The sequence below is a fragment of the Drosophila obscura genome, unplaced genomic scaffold (assembly GCF_018151105.1).
Source record: "Drosophila obscura isolate BZ-5 IFL unplaced genomic scaffold, ASM1815110v1 contig_1, whole genome shotgun sequence".
Classification (NCBI taxonomy): domain Eukaryota; kingdom Metazoa; phylum Arthropoda; class Insecta; order Diptera; family Drosophilidae; genus Drosophila; species Drosophila obscura.
The window spans coordinates 7,988,689-8,010,359 of NW_024542679.1; the positions used below are offsets into that span (position 1 = coordinate 7,988,689).

The 21,671-nt window shown below is 44.3% G+C and overlaps 1 protein-coding gene across 2 annotated transcripts; it reads right to left on the bottom strand.

Annotated features, from left to right (window-relative positions):
* Positions 1-2,239: 2,239 nt before the first annotated feature.
* Positions 2,240-19,688, bottom strand: LOC111071166 (lysosome membrane protein 2). 2 transcript variants are annotated; one of them, XM_022362340.2, is made up of 8 exons: positions 19,308-19,688; positions 11,475-11,769; positions 5,732-5,823; positions 5,509-5,666; positions 4,243-4,384; positions 3,448-4,161; positions 3,247-3,372; positions 2,240-3,164 (listed from the first exon to the last, which is right to left on the bottom strand). In XM_022362340.2, exons 2-8 carry the CDS (start codon positions 11,758-11,760, stop codon positions 2,775-2,777), a joined length of 1,908 nt encoding a protein of 635 aa, XP_022218032.2. In that variant the 5' UTR covers positions 11,761-11,769; positions 19,308-19,688; the 3' UTR covers positions 2,240-2,774. The 2 variants fall into 2 exon arrangements, with proteins under 2 accessions (XP_022218032.2, XP_022218031.2); XM_022362339.2 differs by having other exon boundaries at positions 11,475-11,773; positions 19,308-19,687.
* Positions 19,689-21,671: the final 1,983 nt, after the last annotated feature.

The following is a 21,671-nucleotide window of genomic DNA, read 5'->3' on the forward strand; positions in this document are numbered from 1 at the left end:
TACGAATAATAGAACGAACCATTTTCATTTCGACCGCAATGGCAGCCTCAATTATGCCATCATCATCATCATCAAGGTCAGCCGCTTTTGGGCAAACAAAAGCCAAATTATGCCCGGGGCGGGCTCCCTCTACTTCTGTCCATAAAAACCAATAACAGCCAACTTAGCGCCCAATTTGTTTGTCCCTGGTCCGAGTTCCCGCTAGCCTCCATGGCCACCTCCTGCCAATAACCATTTGGCACATACTTTTCCAATAAAGTATTTACAGCAAAGTTTTCCTTCTTTTTCTCTCTCTTATGGTGGCGCAACGATGGGTGGGGAGGATGGGGAGGCAATTGAAATATTCCAAGGCGACCAAATAGAGCAAACAGATTCGTGGCAAGTGCAAGTGGATCTCTGGGCACGTTCTAATATTCTTGTATAATTCATAAGCAATTCCATCAACGGCCTAAGTGGCCAACCAGCTGACGCCTGAAACGAATCCCAGGGTAGGGTAGGCCTTCGACTGCCAACGGAGAAAACCAAAACCAACCCCCAGGCTGTGATTTGCCTTGACTTCTGTGGATACTCTATGATGGTTGGTGGGTGTGATTCATGTGTCATGCTGATAGTTATGATGAGATTTCAATAGATTGGCGGAAGTTTGTCATCGTCATTCAGGCGGCAAGCAGACAGCTTCAGCCTAAAAGTATGCCAAGATTTATTCGATAGCAAACGGCAGATGCATTGGAGATGCATTAAATCAATAAAGAATATTTCCACGATCCTTCTAATGAAGGTATCAACTACGATACAAGGGAGTTGAAGCTTCTACTATGTAGATTTTCTTCTACTCTCTTTTTGTAGTGTACTCTAAGCTTCGACTTGCTCAGGCTATGTGCTTCGATTATTTTTATTTACTTCAGCCATTTCTTTTGGCTGCTTTTTGCCGCCTGCAACATATGGCCAGGATTTTTTGAATTGTACTCAGGCATTGCGATTTTCCATAGAAATCACTCCCCCCCCCATTCTGGCACACTCTCCCTCAAAGTGGCAATGAAGATCTCTGGCATTCGGTGCGGATTTTGATGTGCCAATTGTTTTTATTCGATTTTATGGCTCGCCATAAACGAATTTTTAACTTTTGTTGTCCTTGAGGTTTGGCGGCCATTTCATGCGATGATATTGCTCTTGGATGATGGGATGGCTGTGTCGAGGGATGCAGGATGGTGTGGCAGTGTAGTAGGGTGTTTTTGCGTGTGTGTGTGTGTGTGGCATACATTTATGACGCATTTGGTGGCACATGCTGCTGCCGAATATTAGTTTATCACCCGGCTTTTTATGCATTTCCAAGTGCCTGGCGGAAATTAGAGAAGCGGAAACAAGTTTTTCATGGTTCATTTTCGTGGATAAACTGTTTCAATTATATATATATGATAATAGTCGCAGGCCCTTTGCCACAGCCTTGCGTTACAGTTCTCCCAAGGAAGCCCCTTGCCACCCTTGCCACAACAAACCACACACACACACAGAAACTGAAGAGAGAGAGAGAACTGAAAGAGATGGGGAGCGGCGAAATGAATTGCGCCTTTAAGGTTTTCGTTTAAGTGAAATGTCAGCAACAGAAATTGAATCGAAAATTGTAAAATTGGTTTTGTATAAACATTTTTGCCAAATGAAATGAAAACGCTTTTCTTATAGCTGCCACATGCCGCAATCGTGTGCCGCTTTCCGATTGCCGCTTGCCTCCTGCCTGCCATGAAATTTTATTCTCTTGATATGCTTTTCTCTTTCTGTTTTTCTCTTCCTTTTACGCTTTTCTTGACTTTTCAGGCAACATTGCAGAACATCATATTTCTTCTGACTGTTTTTTATTCCACTTTTGGGGCCAAAACAAAGGCACTGCAGCCGGGCCAGAGCTAGCCACCCACACGACGCCCGCCTCCCTCTCCGAGAACTTGTGTTTAATTTATTGCTCATACGACCCGTGTGGCTGTGTGGGCGGGTAGAGTAAACTGCTGAGCTGTGTGTGGAATTGTGAAAACGTCAAAAGTGCGTCAATCAACAGAAGCTTGCGGCCAGTTGCCGCCGTCCATTTGCCAGTGCACTTTTTACAGAGTGTTCTCTCCTTTATTTGCTTTGATTTATAAGAACTGGAGAATTGTTTTTGGGGAATTGCCAGAGGCTGGAGCAGGAGAATCTGTTGTTAACAAGGAGATTTATGCTTAGGCAGCAGATTTATGGGGTCGGTCTCAAAAGGATTCTCTTCGAGTAGCCTTCAAGAGTAGCTGGGAAGCGCAGAGCCTTGAAGAGACTTATACTTACTGGAAATTCTATACAAATGCAATGCCTTCTTTCAGTTTACAAAATTCATATTATTATTCATAATTTCGTACATCCTCAGCCTAAAAATTATTTAACACATACATAAAATAGTTAATGGCTATGACTAAATGGTAGTTACGTCTAACAAAACTAGAAATGAGCGCTCGCATTTTTCACATTGTAAACTTTGACTAGTGAATTATTTGTAGCATTTTTCAGAACGAAAATTTACACACAGAAATCTATCTACAGGATGAAACGAATGAGTAGAACTGAAAACTGAGTCATGAAGGTTGATTATGCATATCCAGTGGCAAGAACTTCAAGTATATGCCACAATTTTGGCCAGAACGAAACTAGAACTAGGGTAAGACTATACCACATACACAGATACACCCACTCAATCACAGCATGCACACACACCACACACGCACACACTCTTAGATCACTATCAAAATCTCATTCTCTAACTATGAACCCTGACTGACTATCGTCCCGCTGCTCTCGAGGCTGCCGTCAATGATGGGCTGGGCGTCCTCTCGCTCGTTGTCGCCCATGCAGGCCGCCATGGGCCCGTGCCGCAGCAGGGAGTAGCTATCCCGATGGTGCAGCAGCAGTCTGTGCTGCTGGTGGGCTATGAAGCTGCTGCCACGCCGCAGCGATCGGCGTCCCATCTCGAGGATCTCCAGCGAGGGATCGCGGGCAAAGACAAAGTTCTGGTAGGCCCGCACAAAGCTGAAGATCACAGCAGAGGCGCCGCCCACTATCATCAGATAAGAGCCAATGGGCACGGCATTCGGGGCTATGACAGTGGCAAGATAGATCCAGCGCTTGATGGCCGGAGTGAGCTCGGAGATGCCCTAAGAAAGAAAGAGAAAAAGATGCAAACATCGGATAAAGAATGATGCTATTGGGGAGGGGAGTGTAGTGTTGATCTCTTACCTCTTCCAGCCACATGACCGGAAACACAAAGTCACGGAAGTCACGCACTGGATAGACGTCCTTGGCACGCGTCACCTTCAGATTCAGTTGGATACGCACCTTGCCCTCCAGGGGTACTCCAAGTTTCTGGGGCAGCATTAGAAGAAGATCATTAGAGAGGAAGGTGTGGAAGGGAACTAGTTCCACTATCTATCCACTTACCGGTTGTATTTTGAAGTATGTTTCGTGCTTCTCGCGATTCGGTTCGAGTCCCTCCACGGAGTCCAGCAGATCGGGATGGGCGTCGTAGAAGTGCGGATTGGATATATAGACAGGTGCACCGTATTGGCACGGACTGATGTTCTGCAGACCCCGCACCGGCTCGTACTCGTTCGAGTCGAAGCACTTGTTCTCGGGATTGTGGGCAGAGTCACCGTACGAGTTGTTGGGCAGCCGAAACAGATCCGCGGCAATGCCATCCTTCTCGAGCGTCTGATCGTATTTGAGCGGAATAATGCGGCACAGATCCTTGTCGTAGATGTAGACCATCTCCGACTTGGTGATGTCCCGCGGCGGAAAGAACGAACCCTCCGATCCGGCCACACTCGTGCAGGGCTCCTCGTTCCAGTGCGGCAGGTGGTTTATGCCGTTCAGGGAGTCGATGTACCCAAACTGATCCATGCCCTCGTAGCCCGTCTTGATGGTGGACACCTCAGTGAGGGTGCCGTTGCGGCCCAACAGGAGTCCCATCCGCTCCATGGGCCGCATGTGTTTCGGATAGAATCGATGGGCGAGACTCACCAGCGCATCGTCATAGCCAAATACCAACTGATCTGCGGTCACGTTGATAAATGGCTTGAAATTGGCTGCCGTGATGACCACGGAAATGGTTTTGGACAGGAGATAGCCCAGTTTCGGACTGAGGCTGGTCAGGGTCTGTGCGTTAGAGAGAAGCAACGATAACGGGTTACAGTAAGAAGGTGGGAGGGAGGGAGGTAGAGCTACTTGCACACTTACCAGCAATGGGATGTTGGGCGTGACTATGGGCGTGTTCTTATCAATACTCAGTTCAGGAACAAATTGCAGTATCTTCTTATGCTGATATGACACGGTATAGTTATTCTCGTGAAACTTGACATTCACCTTCTCCATGTCTTCCCTGTGAGAGTAAATGAAAGTAAATGAAACAATTATCATCAGCGCCGATTATCGTCACGTGCTGCGGTCCCCGCTCCGTGGTCCAAAGTCAGGGCCAACAGAAAAAAAAACCAAGCAATTGAATGTCAAGTTCAGTTTCGTTCAAGCCAGAGAAAAAGACGTCGAAACGAAGCGAAACCAAACGAAACGAACATAAAAATGAGCTAACAAAAAAGGTAACAACGGATGACAGGCACTTTGAAGCATCTTTTTTGTGTTAGCTACCGTTTGTCATTTCATTGTGGCCCATCAACGGCGCCAGTGGCAGTCCCCGTCGCACTCCCAGTCCCAGTCGCAGTCCCATCCCCAGGTAGTCAAACAGATTAATCTTTAAACTGTGGACAATGCGATGATTGATCACTCGGACCGACTGCCCAGTTTATCCTTCATTTAAACGGGTTCACAACTTATGATTATATCTTGCATTACATTTTCACTACGCGATCTAGATGTTGTAATCCCCATTCGGCGGAAATAGCATGGCATATCTCAAGTGTAGCCACAGGCCCGACGTCAGAGAGAGAGCTCCGCTTTATTGTGGGCTCACGGTTTAATTGGCCAGCTAATTGCATGGTGGTTCATGGCGCTTAATCGGCTGCGATTGGGTGTTAAAATTAGTCAAGATCATCTATTCAATTGCTTGCCATTCGATGTGGTTTAAATGGAGTTTAATCTGATTTCGATAAGGCATGTTTTGTTTGGATAATTTATCATAAAAAAAGTGAACAATTTGGGAGAGTTTTAAGCTGAATTTAGTGGCTTTTTGCTTTTTAATAAACGAACTTTAATTAAGTAATTTTAATTATTCCTTCTAGAATCTGAGCATTTAATTTTGTTTCTTAGTTAATTTCCCAACCATACGAGTATTGCATTACTTTTAGCCGCTTTTAGCTATTCTAATTACAGTCATTAAGGCATCAACTTCACTTCCCAACAAACCATGACCAATCGAGCACTTTGCCAAAGCCACCATGAAAATGTATCCATGCACATGTACCCCCCATAAATCTACTTTGTAAGCCCAAAAGGCGTAACGAATATTTCAATTGCAAAGCTTAATAGCTTATAGAGTTTGCTGGGGCTCACCTGTAGACAAAAGGACCAACCTCTTGGAGCTTGGGCTTCTCGCCGCTGAGGAAACCATCTGGATTGGTCACATTATAGATGTAGACCTTGGTCAGTCGAATGACGCCGGGTCTTTGCCAATAATGATAGCTCAACGTATCATTCCACAGCCTTAGGTTCTACAAAAAAGAAAGGGGTATAGAGGTATGTCTGGTTGTATGGAAGGCTCTTGCTTGGGACTTACCTTTAGTATGAAATAATCCAGCCAGGGTATGGAGGTTAAAAGTATGCCTAAGATTAAGGTAACTATACCAATAATTATCACAGCTAGTCTATCTGAAAGAAGCAAGATTTAAATATAGATGAGTATATCAAGATTTCATTGATATAGCAATTGCCCCACGCCCGACCCTGCCCACAAGTTTCACTTGAAGTATACATGTCATTTCGTTGCGAATTTCATGGATCCATTTAACGGATGTCACACGCAATTTACAACGGTCAACAGTCTCCAGTTCGCGAGTCTCTCATGCTCTTGGCCGACTTAGCGCCAGGGTACATATTCGCTGACAGCTGCGGGGTAATTTACGATCCTCTCTTATCACTAATTGAAATTGAATCTGTTTTCGGCTCATCTCCCAGAGACGAGACGCAAAAATGCAATGGCAATTGCATTGCTAATTGGCCTATGCACTTAGCCCCCGATCTGGGTTTGGATTTGGGTTTGGGTTTGGGTTTGAGGCTTCCTTCCATCACCTCGTTGGCATTTTGTGGCAGTGGGCGTGGCCAGTCGCATATCGAATCCGTTGACGAATACAGCTGATGTTAATGTTAATGATGATGATGATTATGATGACTGCTATGATGATGGGCGTACAATGCCAACGGGTTCTCCGGCACGGCGTCGGAGCGCCCCGAAAACAGTCAACGAACCGATCGCCAAACTGATCAAGAAAAACTGTTTTCGGCTATAGCCCGAAAACCGATGCATCGGTACATAAAAAGTGCAAGGTGAAGCATTTTTGGGGAAAAACATAAATATCAATTTTTACATATATTTCAGTTTTCATTTTTATGAAATGCAATTTGTTGGCTCGTTCGTTCTCCTTCCTTGTTTCGTTGCTTTTAACTGCAGTTGAACGCCGTCAGCGCGTTTTGATAATGTCGAAAAATAAGTCAGTGAAAGAGGGTGAGACAGGGAGAGAGAGACAGAGAGAGAGAGCTAGAGGAACAGGTAAAGAGAGATAGGAACAGACATCCAGACTGTGAGTGCCATAAATCAGCTTGAAATTCATTAAACTCACATTGAAAATGGGCGCGATAATTGCTGTCAAAATACCGTCGGATTATATTTTACATATACATACATACATACATACATATGTACATACATACTACATGTTTTTGTTTTTGTTTTTTTCTGTTTTGTTTTTTCTGTGCATTTTTTTGTTGCCAGGCAAAGTTCAAGCGGCTTCTTTGTGGTGTTCCACTGACCCTGAAGACGCTCTGACGCTCTGTCGCTCTGTTTGAGAGAAAGTTACGCAAAAAAAAGAGACCCCAAAAACCACGATATGTGTAACAACAACAAAAACAATAAAAAATTGTCATAAAACGAGGCACATAACATTTACAGCTGCAAGTCCGGGGCTCAAGGTCAAGGGAATACCCTCCTGCCGTTGCTCTGCCCGCAGTACAGCAGAAAGAGCTCCATTCATGTCTGACTCTTGCGCTCCCTCGTTGCCCCAACCGCCAGCGTTAGCTATCGATAATTGTACATGTTACTGCAATCGAACTTTACGATTGCAACGTAATCGCTGTGGCAGAGATAGGGTAGGGGGCTGGTGGGCCTGGTGGGGCTGGCGATATGGTCACTAAACATTTGGCACACAATTGATACGTCAGCGCCTGCCTCACGGTTGACAATTATGCTGATCTCTGACGAGCTGTGCCTGCTGTGGTCATAGATATAGCCAGCCATAGCTTCTCGTCTACCTGCTCCATGGGCTTTCGTTTTTGTTTTCGTTTTCCTTTTTGTTTTGTTTTGATATTCCTATTTTGCTTTGCGATAAGTTTTCTTCGGGTATTCTTGTTGTTGCTTGCGGGGCGGTGGCTTAACGAAAGTAGTGGAGGGGTCTAACAACAGATGAAAGTAATTGATAAGCCAAATCTCTTATTTGGACATGTGCTGCGCAATCTCCCCCCTTTTAGGCACGCCTCTGCTGCCATCGCTGGTGTCATATGCTCGTTTCTGTTTACAATTACAGCTGAGCACGCGATATTCATCTTGCCGAGCTTCTAGACCACGCACAAACAACAACAAGCACAGCAGAAAGAACAGCACAAAAAAAAAATAAAGAAAAGTTAAGTGCAAAGCAGTGGAGCAGAGGGCGACTATAAGCCCTGTCTATACTCTAGAGTGTATTACTTCTCAGTATGTATTATGAGTGTTTTTTTTTTTTTGCTGGAGATTAGCTTCTATTTCTAACACTGTGTCTGAAAAAGAATAGGCGTACATTTGCCAATCGCCTGTTAAAATTAACGCTCACAATTGCAGGCTATGGAGCTGCAGCTGCAGCTGCTGCTGCTGCGCGCTCTTGGCCAACAGAAACCGCCACAAAAGCAGACAATTCAATAGAGGTTTTTGCACTGGCAACACTGCGGAACTGTTGTGTCTCAGCGGACAATGGATCCGACAATAGACCCCAGCTAAACAGTTGCAACGCCTCGTGATGGAGGTACTACGAGTACACATACATACAATCGAGCGAGTGTGCGGGGAGATATCGTTTCAGAACGTGCCGCGTTTTTGGGGGCAGGAAACAATAATGCGAATACCAGATCAGATGTGGCTGCCCCTCATCTTTGTTTTATATGGCTTTATAGGCATGTAATCACTTTTGTTTAAGCAAATAATTGCCGTTCCTTACGGTCCGAATTCACTTCCTTGTACGCGCTACAATTTGCATCATTCACGTGCTCACAACTCAACTCAACTCGATCTGATCTGGCTAGTGGATTGGGTGGATCGGCGGGTTGCGATCCCCTAACCAATTAGCCGAAAAACGTAGAGCGAAAACAAAGGGCAATGGGCATGTACCACGCAAGATAAACCAGGCCAGAAACCGGTTGACCCACCCGGGACGTGCCTTCGCGGCAATTTTGCATTTAAGTTATCGCGTTTTGGCCCTTAATTAAAGCATTTACAACTGATTTTTGCCCTGGATAAGGACCCCGACGAGAAAGGCTCCTTAACAAAAAAAAGAAGCGCCAGCCGAAGGTTAGCTCGGTCGGACGCCGTGTAGGAAAGTTTTTGCCTGGAGATGAAAGGCAAAGTGCAAAAGGAAATCTTGGGGAGAAACCCACAATGGAAAGTGAACAATGGAACAATGTTTTTCGGGCTAGTTCTCAGTCGTTGGAATTTCAGATTGAGATTCAAAGCAGGAAGTTCTCCTGTGCGGGGGAATGTGGAATAATGTTTGTTTGTTTTTGTTCTGGCATACAATCGGTATGTGCCCAACATGGGACTCCAATATCTTCCAAAATCTCCGAGTCAACAATCTCTGAAAAGTTGCATTTGGTTGACTTCTTGTTGGTTCACTTCTGTGTGTCAACATCTTACGAATTCCATCACAGAGTAGCCAAAAGCTGAAGCACGATCTAAGCAAGGCCTTAATGCCAGCATCTGGTTATATAATCGCAAGGCACAAACACACACACACACACAGCCACATACACGAATGCGAACTGCTATTGCTAAAGATCCCAAAGTGGCGCGCCGGGGCATTGCAGTTGGGAACTTCTTCTTCTTGAGGCGGCACTTGGGGCAGCATCGACATCGACATCGGCCACTGGCGCGCCTGTTTCTATTTGAGCAGGGCTAACATTTGGCGCTACCCCCTCCCATCCCCTCCTTCACCGCCTCAATGGAAGACATAGAATTGGCCAGAAGCAAAAGGCCTGAATGGCGCTGCATGTGTTAATTTATGCTCAATCTCTCGATGTGGGGTCCAGTCCTCGGCCATTCGGCCACTCGGCCACTCGCCACTCGTATACTCGATTCCGGCAGCCAGCCATGTCCATGTCCACTCGACAGCCACTGTACTCACTGTCGCTATCGCTGGCCTCTTAAATCCGCGTATGAGTACGAGTATGAGTACTCATATGAGTGCACCCAGACACTCACTGTACACTCATTCACCGTTTTGCAGCTTCAGTTTTCAGTTTCCCTCTCGCTCTCTCTCTCTCTCTCTCTGTCTTTTGCTCTCAGTATTTCTTCGCTTCGGACTCTTGAGGGGTCTTGTCTATTGATTTGGCAACATTTTCATATTTGCTTGGTGTATTAGTATCTGTGTTGGTACGAGTATTTGGCAGTTGATACTACAACGACTAACTGTAGTTGCTGTTGTTGTTGCTGTTGTTTTTAGTGTTAATGCTACTGCTGCTGCATTGGTCAGGCATTAGCCATAGATTTTTCAATTGCCAGTTTTTATTTTGCCTTTGCCTCACTTCTGTTTTTAATGCTGTTTGCGGCCGTTGGCAATGTTCAGGCATTGCATTAGAATTGCCCAAGCATAGTGGCAAGAAAGCTATTTGTAATAGCTCACAAAGGCGGCAGCTTGAAGGCGGAAGAACAGGTAAATCTTCGCTCATAACTCGGCCTCTTTAATGTCTTAGCAGTTGTCTGCCCGCGCATCATAATCATCATAAGTGGCCTTAATTAAAAATTGCTCTTAAAGTCCTTATCCGATCATCACGTATCACAGCAGTACTTATGCCCAATTATTGCCATCTAAGTGGAGAGTGGAAGAGAGGATGCCCTGGGGCATCATCTGGGCAAGGCGACAGCGAAGTGCCAAAGCCAATAGCAAGGCATTGGCACATAGCAAACATGGCTATAAAGTCAAGTCAAGTGCAAAACGCTTAGAAAATATAATTCTATATAAGCGACAGAACGCAATCGAAATCGAAATCAAAATCGACTCAAAGCCAAAGTGAAACCGAAATCGAAACCCAAAAAAACCTGAAACAAAAAAAAATAAGAGAAAAGTCTAAGCCAAGTTCAGAGAGCCAAGAGTATCGCTCGCTGTGAGTCTTCGAGTCTGTTTTTCTCTCTTGACAAATGTTCTTGGCCATGGTTACTTGGTTCGCTGGCTGTTTGCACACTTGGCTGCCTTCGGCTCTTGTCTAAGTGTAGCCCGTGCGGCCCGTGCGGCGTATACGCAATGTCGGCCATTGATTTTGCAAAGAACGCAACACTCGCAACTCCCTGCCTCTCTGTATTGGTATGCACTCGTATCTGTGTGTTTCCTTGATTTACATCTGTTGGTTAGTTAGCTGCTTACTTAGTTGTACGAGTAGTTTGTATTTTGTTTTCGACTTTTTCAAGTCTGCCTCTCCCCTCCGCAGGTTGATTGCCTTTAGATTTTTTGCTTGCTGGTTTTTCTTTTGGCCAAAGACTTGTTTTCCATTTTTCGGCTACAGTTCTTGGATGACCAGTTTGCGGTATTTTTTAAGCTATCTATTTATCTTTTATAAGTCTGGCCGACTGCTGCGCCAACTGCAACTGGTTGGGTGGCTCCAGTTTTTGGCCACTCACCAATTTGGCAGTTGATATTGACTTTTATTCACTTAATTGAGCTTTTAATAACATTTTTCCTTAATTCCATTTTCTTGTTGACTGCCAATGGTGAGAGACTTTTCATGAGCTGTTAATCAGGTGATTTTCCATCAAAGGAAAAATATCTCAGATAATTGTGCGATTTTTTACAAATCAGCCTTTTATAGTAGCACCTTGGAACGGAAGTTGTTGTTTAATATAATCTACTAATAATATTTTTAATGAGAACTAAAACCCCATAGCCGATCCTTTTTTTGGTTCAAGATTCAACGGACATGCTGAGCGAAGGTACTCAGCCTTGCCTTCGTCTTTTCTTTGGTGAAAATACTTGAAAATTGTTGCAAATATGTTTTCAGTTGGAAATACTTACTATTACTAATCTTAACTCCATGAGATATCAGCATGGAGAGGGGCGTTCCTCTGTGTGTTACATGAGGACGTGACCGCCTCCCCGTGGCAGTGGATGATCCCTGGCTTGGCTGTGACTGTTGTTGCAGTGGTTGCTGTTGTTGTTGTTGATGTTGTGTCTGTTGCAACTGCGGTTGTAGTTGTTGCTGCTGCTGTTGTTGCCGACGACCACGCCCACAGGTGGCCCAGTCAAGTATATGATCTCTAGCAGTGCGTCCATATCTCAGATAATGTTTTTCCAGGCCCATAATTCAAATCTATCTGGGGGGAGAGAAGAAGAGAAACGCAATTCAATGCAATAAAAACGGATGGAAGTAAAACTGGTCGAGGGGGATTACGAGTTCAATGCAGTAGATGGAGTATATGTATATGGAGGGGAACTACAACATATCGCATGTACTTATGAGGAGTAATTATAATTTAATTGGTCTAAGCGTGTCGTTCAAGTGCTTCCTGGGGTCAGTGTCTAAGCCATTTAAGTGCGAAGAGGTTCGTTCGGTTCTAGAAAGCGGAGGTCGTAGAACTAACAAAACCACCAGCCTTGGCATACTCTCCCCCCCAAAAGATTTCGGCAATGATTGGTCGGAGAGGCAGCTCCGGTACTGCAGAAACCACAAAAGTTCGTGCCATTAATTAATTTACAACAATACAAATAAAAAATAAATAATTTTTATTAGCATAGGGCACTGAATAATGTGCCATCGGGTGGAGGTTGGAGGTTGGAGGTACGTGATCTACGGGGAATAGCAGATCGTTTTTATATGCTAATTGAAAATGCAGCTACTTAATGGAAATAAACTCATTAGACGGCCATCAGTCGATTGTATAGTGGGAAAAACGTGAAGATTGCCGACAGGTCTCTGATCTCTCAGACAATCCAAAGCGGAACAACATGGCTGAATGGCATGAATGGCTGGCAGACATACATACATACATACATATGTATGTACAATATGCATTTTATAGATCAAAACTGTAGTCATGTTCAAGGTTATCTAGCAGAGAAATTTCCATTGCGGGGGGAATAACATTAGACCGGATAAAAAATAAAAACAAATGACTTAAGCGGCGAACTTTGCCGAGTCTGGACTTATGCTTGGAATTGGACTTTCGTTCGGTTAGGGTTTATTTCTCTCAGACAGAAAGATTTCCATTTAAAACCCCATCTCATCTGAGGGCAAATTATATTTAAATGACTTCTGACATAACCGAAATGTTAGCCAAAACATTTTTGCTCGCTGCTGTCACATTTGAGCGATTTCTGAATTATGTAAAAACCAAAAAAAAAAAACCAAAGAAAAACACGCAAAAAACCCAAAATATTTAAACGAAATTAATGACATTTACATTTGTTGTTTTAGTAGATTTTTTTGTTTTGTTTTTTTCTGTTTTTGCTTGGGATATATATTTTTTAATTGCAGGCTGCCTTTAAAACTGCAGACTCACTTGAGACGAGACTCTCTGAATCTCTGCTCTGCCTTAATTTGTGGCATTTTGGCAGGGCAAATATTTTGCTGTTGCTGTTGCTGTTGTCGCGGCGGTTTTCGCTTAATGAGCATAAAATAATTAAGGCCGCATTTAATTTGCCAAGATTTGTATTGCAAAAAACAAGAGCAGAGCAGACCAGCATTAAGGAAGCAATCGTCAAGGATATTCCAAAGAGAAAGGACTGGCAAACAGGCACTCCGCTGGGGTTATTCCCCTTCTCGCTAATCGGAAGTTCCTCTGCTCTGGCATTCGATTTAGTTAGCATGTAAAATGTCCACACCACACCCCCCAACCAATTAGCCACTCAGCCACTCAGACACACACACACACAAGCACACAAGCACGCACACACGCAGACACTTTTCCCACAATTTACGCCTCATCAGCGGGCCAACGACCAGCGCCAATCCATTAAGAAGTTGCAGTAGAAAAAAAAAACCAAGTGGGGGAACAAAACGGCAGAGAGAAAAAATAAAAGTGAAACACGTTTTTACAATTTTTGTGCTTATTGGACACGGCTTGGTCACCTGGACACAGCGTCGGCTGTGACGGCTGTGGCGGTGGCGTGGCGTGGCGTGGCCTGGTCACTGGCTTCTTTGGCACATTATGTAATACAAATGAGACACCAACTGAGGCTCTGGCACTGGCACAGGCACTGGCTCTCAGTCTTAGCTCGGTTGAGTTAGAAATCATTACAAAAAAAAAAAAAAAAAAAAAGCACATGCATTTGCGTAAAGAAATTTCAAAATGCCGAATGCGAAATTTGATTGACCTAAATACGGTTTTATAACCACACACATCCAGAGCTGTACTGTGGTGTATATGGCAACTGGATGTGTGTTGCAATTGCCACATGCCACACGATCCTCCGCTCTGCAATGTCCGAAGCTTTCTAACAGCTGACGACGATATCCAACCCGATTCCAGCTCCAGTTCCAGCTCCAGGTCTCACTCTCACTTTCGATTGCAGTTGCAGCACAGACCGAGACAGAGACAGACCAGACCGGGAGCCAGAAGTAGGTTGCCTGGCCAGCAGGCCACTAAGCCACTGAGCCACTGAGCCACTAAGCCACTGAGCCACTGATTTCAGTCACTTTGTCTGGCTGTGGCGTTCGTTGGCATTTGCCGGAGTCGCCTCTCCCGCTTGCACCTGCCTCTGTTGCAGGTTCCAGTATGAGTCAAGAGCTGCACCTTTTATGGTGCCTTCGAAAGGGTATTGCCATGCACTCTGTGTGGAGGATATCAATTTGGGCAAAACCCACTCCTACAATGAACTTTCGATTGGCAATAATAGATTGGCGTTCATCTGTTGGTATTTTTGTGTGATATTCATAGCGTGACAGTGAGATTCAGAGATGACAGGCAACTTTTATATTGCTCTTTAATTGAATGATTGGATCTGTTGGTTCACCTATTATTGATGGCTATTAAATTGAATTGGCTTGGTGTGTTGGTACAGGAATTATAATATCGCTAACTTTTCGTTGATATATTCATTCAAAAAGTATGGCTTTAGCTTAGATGATGCTTAGATGATCTTATCTGCTGCTGCACATTATTCAGGCACATGCTCATAGTTTTCATTTGCAGCCATTCTCAAGTGTATTCCAAGTTCGCCGCTTTCCTTGACTCATTCACCTGCGGCTGTTGCCTCTTGCCTTTCTTGCCAAACAGTAGCCGCTCGTTGCAGCCGTCATACATATCTCTCTCCATTCGTCTTTCCTTATGTCTCTCCAGCAGACATGCTCTGCACTTGTTTGTTTTGGCTGCCTGTGGCTGTTGCTGCCGCTTTTTATAATTTCACACAACTTCAGATTTCAGGTTGCATTTTGTGTTGGTGGCTGGCTGGCTGGCTGGCTGGACGTTTGAGTGGTTTTTTTTGTTCAGTAGTGCGAAGGTCACGCGCCACTTTTCTCTTTCTCGCATTTATAATGCAACAGGCTCTGCTCTCCAGCTGCATCCACATTCCCCCCACTCCTACTTCATCTTCAGCTGTTCCCCCCAAGTACCAGTTTTGAGTGTGTGCGACATTTACTCTCTCGTCTCGTTTTATGCATTTTTAATAAATTTTTGCTTAATTTTCGGCAGGCGCAACGCTTTATAATTTTTATATGATTATGTTTTTTTTTTGTTGGGCTTTAAATATATTACATATATAAAATATCAATTTTTTAGCATCATCAGCTGCAACGCTTCCTTTTTTTTTTTTTTGTTGGTTTGTGTTGGCTCTGATTACATGGTGCGGGATGGCTGGCAGCGTGTGGAAAGGGACGTGGCACTTGAATGGCTTCATAAGCCATGGCCAAGTGGCTGGCCGGCCAAAAGAGTTGCGCCCACAGAGGGCATGGACATGGGCCTGGCATTTCATAATTGGCATCGTTGGGAACGCGTTGATTGGCAAATTGTATGCAATTATGGAAACCCTTTTTGTGGCGGCGAAATATTCGATTTCATATTCGGAAAGTTCGTTCATCTTTCGGCATGTTGACATTGAGATAAACCAACTTTACGGAAGTTTCCAATCGAACCACCAGAAGCAATCCCTCGCATTTAACTCTAATTGTAGGGCATTGATTCGATTGTGCGACCACCCTCCTGCCTGGAAGTTTTCCGCTCTTGCCACGCTTGGCAGCGCCGCCACACTTTCCTTCAGAGGCTCTTCGCTCTTCGCTTATGCCATCGTTTTGTTCAGCTCAATTACGGCCTAGGCGCAGACTCATCGAAAGCAATGGAGTTAGATAGATGGATAGACAGATATGAATATGTAGATATGTGTAGGTGCATATACGTGGTGGCTGGTGGCTCTCCCAGCCAGGCCAAGCGCAGCAAATCGTTCTCTAAATGCTACAACAACTACGAGCCAGTACGAGCGATGTAAACAATTTAAATGGCATTAAGTAATTCAACATTAACATTCAGCTTACATTCAGCTTACATTCATGTTATAATTATTGTTGTCTAGAGAAATTGAAAACAAAAACAAAAGCAAAAGGTGATGCAACGTGCCAGCGAAGTGTGCAGAAAAGGCGGCAAGAAGAGCACAGCCTGAAGACAAAAGACTCAGGCAACGAACTTGACATTTGGCTGGGGCTCAGAATGCGGTTCAGGGAGATGGTTTTTAAGAGCAAAGGTTTTGGTTACTTGAGGGGAGATGCCTTGGCAGGTACTGAAGTCAGATTAAACTATAAGGATCTCTCTCTACCAAATACCTTTGAATGTAGTTCTCTTAACTCCATCAAATTTTATGCTCCTTTTGACTGCTTTGGAGTTCTGTTTCGCTCACTCATCTTCTACTTCACTTGATTAATGTGCCCCCGAGCATTTGACACGCGCTCAAGTGGAGTTTAAGTCAACAACAAATTTAACAACAATGTTGTTAACGTCATAGAGTCTCAGTCGAAGTCGCTGTCTCAGTCTCGGCCGCAGTCTCACTCCCAGACACAGTCCCAGCCCCCGGCTTCAGCCGTATACAATCGCTGAAGCGTGGCCGGCCGCTCCAACAACTACTAAATTATTGGCAAACATTTTCCAATAGTCAGAGTTAGCAGCAGTAACAGCAGCAGCAGCAGCAGCTGCGTCGAATGTTGTAATTTATATACTCTCACTCTCTCACTCGCTCTCTCTGCCGGTCAGTCAGTCTCTATAAATAAATATATATACATTTTTGGGGCATAGTTTATGAACCATTTTCGCATTCGCGAAATGCTCCAATTACGCCCGAGAATTTCCCACTCTCCCAGCCATGAGCTCGGCTACATGAAGCCCTTTTTCGGGCAAGCACTTCACAATCGGGCCATGAATCAATTTGGCTCGTATTACGTGTATTCGCCAGTTGAGAAGGGTCTGATCTGGTTGTCAGAAAAAAGAGGCTGGCAAGGTCGTACGACTACAAGTATATTGTAAGTATATCTGTAGAGGTGTGTGTGTGTGCGCGTGTGCGTGTGTGTGTTGCCGGCAACATCAATCCTGACCTAAGTCACTGGAGACTTCGATTGAAGTGACTTGGAGTTGGTTTCGGTTGTCTACCCTCCGGCTGCTGGGGCTCGGCGATTGATGGATCTTTTTCTCTCTCTCGTCTCGCGTTCATTAAAGCCGGCAAACGGCAATTTGCCAATTTTACGGCCTTATCAGAGTGGCTCCAATCGATTTATTATTAAAGAGCATGCCTCGCTCATTATGTAAACGTATCTGCAAGACACCTTCATGGGTGCATGCCATGGATTGTGTGTTCGGGGTATTAGCAAGTGTGCCCTGCCTCGGGGCCCTATCCACCATCCACTATCCCCTGTTGCCTGTTCCCTAACCACTATCCGCCGTTCAAGCCAAATGATTCACAAAAAAAAATGCTTGTGTCAATATTTCAATTTCAATTTAACGGTTAAGAAAACACCAAAAGTAACGCAATAAAAATAGCAGCAACAAAGCGAGCACTTTGTTGCCTTTTGTGTGACGTCTATTGCTCTTAAAGAGCTATTTTGCCTCTCTTGGCCGCGAGGCTCTTGCGGTTAATTAAGACAACTTCTGTGTCCATGCTTAGGCTCAGGCACAGGCCTAGCCAATTGGTGGGCGGATGGATAGCTATAGATGTTGGGATGGCTGGCTGTCTGGGGCTAAGTGACTTAAGGTGTAGACAGCGTTGGAAATTTCACTAAAATTGGTGTCTGCGGTTCGCTTGAAAGTGAAACTGATTGGGGTTAAACGAGAAGGTGGCGCGATTACAGGGGCTAAAATGGGAAAGGGGAACGAAGCTTACAGATAATGGCAAATGGATGTTGTAAGGTTATCGTATGGAAGATTCGATAGAAGAATAATTGCGAAATAGGCTAAAGAAGATCGCAGAAAGAGGACAAATTTTGTTGGCACTCAAACACACTTAACCAAAACGCATACTCATTCGCAATCATTTAAACGTCACTTCCTATTTTCCATATAAACACTTCTTAAGCCTGAAATTTCGCACCATTTCATTTCAGCCAAGTGGTTTTCCTTTCTTCAGAGTATTTTTGTATGTTTGCCTTCTGAGGTCATAAACTATTTCGCAAGATTCAGTTGAAAGCCCTAGTCTTAAGCACTGGACAAATTAGTCAATAATCAATTGTGATATTTAGCAGATACACAACAAAGATCCACATTCGTGTAGCTCTAATTGAGTACCACCGAATGCAAATAGCTGACCAAAGGGAAATCCACTCGGTCACCTTTGTTTCGGTTTCGATTTCGGTTTCGGTTTCGGTTTGTGTTTTTATTTCTGTTTGAATTTCACCTTAACATTGACCTGAACCCCACCTCCAAGTGGGTCAAACCTGATCAGAGCTGGGGAAATGGCAACGTTATGAGGTCGTTGGTACGTGTCTGCGAATGCATACTTGCGAAATCACACCGAAAAACATTCAGAAACGAAAAAAAATAACTCTGATCAACAGACTCCGCATATGCATTTGGCCAAGAGACAAAACGGAGGAATGAACACTCATAACCACATTGCCGCTATTTTGCATAGCTTGCAAAATGTTTCCACTTAATTGCAGACTCCAAAAACAACCCAAAAAAAAAACCAAATAAAAACTATTTTTAAATAAAAGCAAATCAAGTCAAGAGAAGATTTTGCTTTGGGCTATTTCACAGCCACACATTTGGCGAAGGGTTTTTCAAAGCCAAACTTTGGCGCAGGGCTTTGGCACATCTCGGTTTACATTGCTGATTCGCGGCACTGACAGCGAGATCTCTGGGGGCTGCACTGGGCTGATAAGGCCTGCCTGTTGAGTGTTCAGCAATCATAATCAGCTTAATTGATTTGCTCTTGTCGGTGGATTTAATTGGCATTTTTTTTGACAGCTCCGTTAATGTTCGTAATCCAATTTAATACAAAAATGCACATTGAACGGCACTGGGGCACTCGGCGAGAGGTGCGGCATGGCATGGTTTTGTTTGTGTTTGGGTTTATATAAGCGCACGCCGTTGATTAAATTGATAAGCAAACATTTGATTGAAAATCAAAAACAAAACAATTTTATAATTTTTTGATAGATTTGAATTGCAAATTTAACGTAAACATATTTTTTTTTTCTCTATACAAGGAATTTATTTATAAATCATTTACGTTGTAATTTATTATTATTTTACGTTAATTTCTTTCGGGAAATCCTTTAGCAATTAATAATTAACATCTTTGTATATTTCAAGGCACAGCCAATATAATTGCTTAAAGCACAATCAATATTTATTTTGCACTGAACATTACACATACGCCCCCGTTGACAGGAAACATAGAAAATAATAACTCATACCCGCCCCGTCTGACACTTACATTTGAGTATTCTTGGCAACTGCACAGCTAATCCAAAGTTGGGAATGGTTGAGGAAGTCTATCTGGCGATTGGGGTTGGATTTCGGTTGATTCTCAACTGGGGACTTCCAACTGATCAAATCAGCCGCATGTTCACTCACTTCCCGAATTGATTTAAAGCCAATTGTAATTTGTGTGTGTTTCGTTTGAGTTTAGTCACACATATTATCCTGAAGCACAGACACTTTTGGGGATGGATTCTTTTGGTGGCTCTAGGGGGAGAGGTATGGACTGAGTGGTTTATGACGATCGCGCACGCTTCCGAGCATGTGTCGTTTTACAGTTGACGCGTCGGAATGAAAAACTCGCATGAATGGACCGTCGTCTGGGCAAGACGTTTTTGTTCAAAACGCCAAGACTTAAAGCGACGACGTCGTATAGCAGCAGCAGCAGCAGCAGCAGCAGCAGCAAGTCGGCAGCGATCGGAGACGCCGACTAAGTACGAGGCAGCGCTTAAGCCGAGCTCTGTTTTGTATTAGTGTATCGGTATCTGTGACTGTGACTGTGCCTGTGCCTGTGGCTGTGCCGCCTGTGTACATATTCATCTGTGAGTATCTGTGTGCCTGCTGCAATCCTCGCTGCTAGTTTGGATTCAACTTAAGCCCACAAAAATTTGGCAATTGCCTGCGAGAGAGATAAAGAGAGAGAGAGACGCATGCGCAACTGCCGCCGCAGTCGGCAGTCGGCAGGCCGCGGCGTCGCTGTTCTCGCACCCTCTGAGGTGGGTTTACGGGCAGTGTTGAGTTTTCCTTTCGACGGGTTTACGAGTAATTAGCCCGAAGACTGGGGGAACTTTTTTTGGAGTTTCTGCTGAGTCAGCAGCACTATACGATTTTCGTTGTTGTTTCTTTTATGTCTGTCTGTTGGCTGGGTTCTGGTAATATATAAACTGGTCGGCATTTTATAGCTTCCTTAGTATTTGCGACCTTTTGGGGTTTTTCTGAGCAATATGCGAGGCGACGGACTGGAAAAAGATTCCTCTTACCCAGGATGTGCATGCGGTAAAGCCCAAGGCTGTCGCTGGACGCAGGCCTGTTAATTCTGCCCACCATTTAAAGAAATGGATTATCAATTGCCCTGAAATTAACCCCAAATCATATGGCTTGAAGGGCAACTCTTGTGAAAACTTCCACACCACTAAAACTGCCCCTCTCCCTGCTCTTTGAACGACCATCAACACTGGAAGTGGAAAATTGTGTAGGCAGCGCAATTGTTTTTATGGTCCGTCTCCACTTAACCGTTCGGATCAGAGGCCTGACTGGGTTTGCTGGGTTGCAATATACATCCAACCATATATAAACTATGTGAAGAACTACGCACTGCCAGCTATTGATCTCTGGCCAGAACCTGTATGCAGATGACCGACTGGTTTTATGGCCAAGAACTTGACAATAAATTGATTTTAATTGACCGATTAGCCGTTCAGTGAAGGACATCCAGAAGCCTAGTGGGTTCCGTTCCGTCTTAGATCATAACTTTCTTATGCAAAAACGTCAATAAATATAGACAGTGGCGAGTAATTAGCATGAGGAATGCCTGTTAAAACTGCGACGAAACGATCTTTGGGCCTTACTTTGTACGAGCACGAGTATGCGAGTACTTATGCATACGTACTATAATGATATGCTCTGGGAGAAGCTGCGGCTTCGGCTTCAGATGATTGATGACACCTTTTGCTTACTTAAGATTTCAGCGTATTAAACAGCATGACCAGTGAGTGCCCTGGCGAAGCGGAAGTGCGTCTTTTGTGGCAGTTGCCGCTGAATGCTGACAATTAGCCGGAAAGGAAGCTGCCCCACTGTTCAATGCAAAAGGTTCAATGCAGTGGCCGAAATCCACTTGAAGCCCAATTCGAGTGCTGAGCAAACTCCGCTTGATCCCTGCTCGGATCGCACTCGGAAATAGCAGCTGCAATTGCCGCAGTTTTAATGGCTGACACAGTTACCAAGCTACCAGCCAAGGATGCAGCTGCACTTATGAGTATGGCCAAAAGACCTTAATCTAATAAGCCATAGTCGGTTGGAGTGCTCCATACTCCAATGAAGGTTGCAGTTGACAAGAACGACTTAATTGCAATTGTGAAACCGAAACTGAAACAAAATTTGACAACGATACTCGGTACCTGTACCTCGTACCCCGTACCCCGTACAGTCCGCGACAGACGCGACGACACATGTTTTCGGACAAGTTTGCGGCCGTTTCGGGGCAAACAAAAATTTTAATTTATATTGTTTATAATTATAATTGCCAGCATTTTGCGGAAAAGGCCACAAGGCACATTAAAAGTATTCAAAGTGCCACCGCAAGTCGCTGCTCCACTTGAAT

Excerpts from the sequence above, each read along its gene's own strand:
- LOC111071166 (XM_022362340.2), bottom strand. The coding sequence starts at position 11,760 with ATGGGCCTGGAAAAACATTATCTGAGATATGGACGCACTGCTAGAGAT. Across the intron at positions 3,373-3,447 it reads CATACTTCAAAATACAACCG|AAACTTGGAGTACCCCTGGA; the intron begins GTAAGTGGATAG and ends ATGCTGCCCCAG. Across the intron at positions 3,165-3,246 it reads CGGTCATGTGGCTGGAAGAG|GGCATCTCCGAGCTCACTCC; the intron begins GTAAGAGATCAA and ends TTTCTTTCTTAG.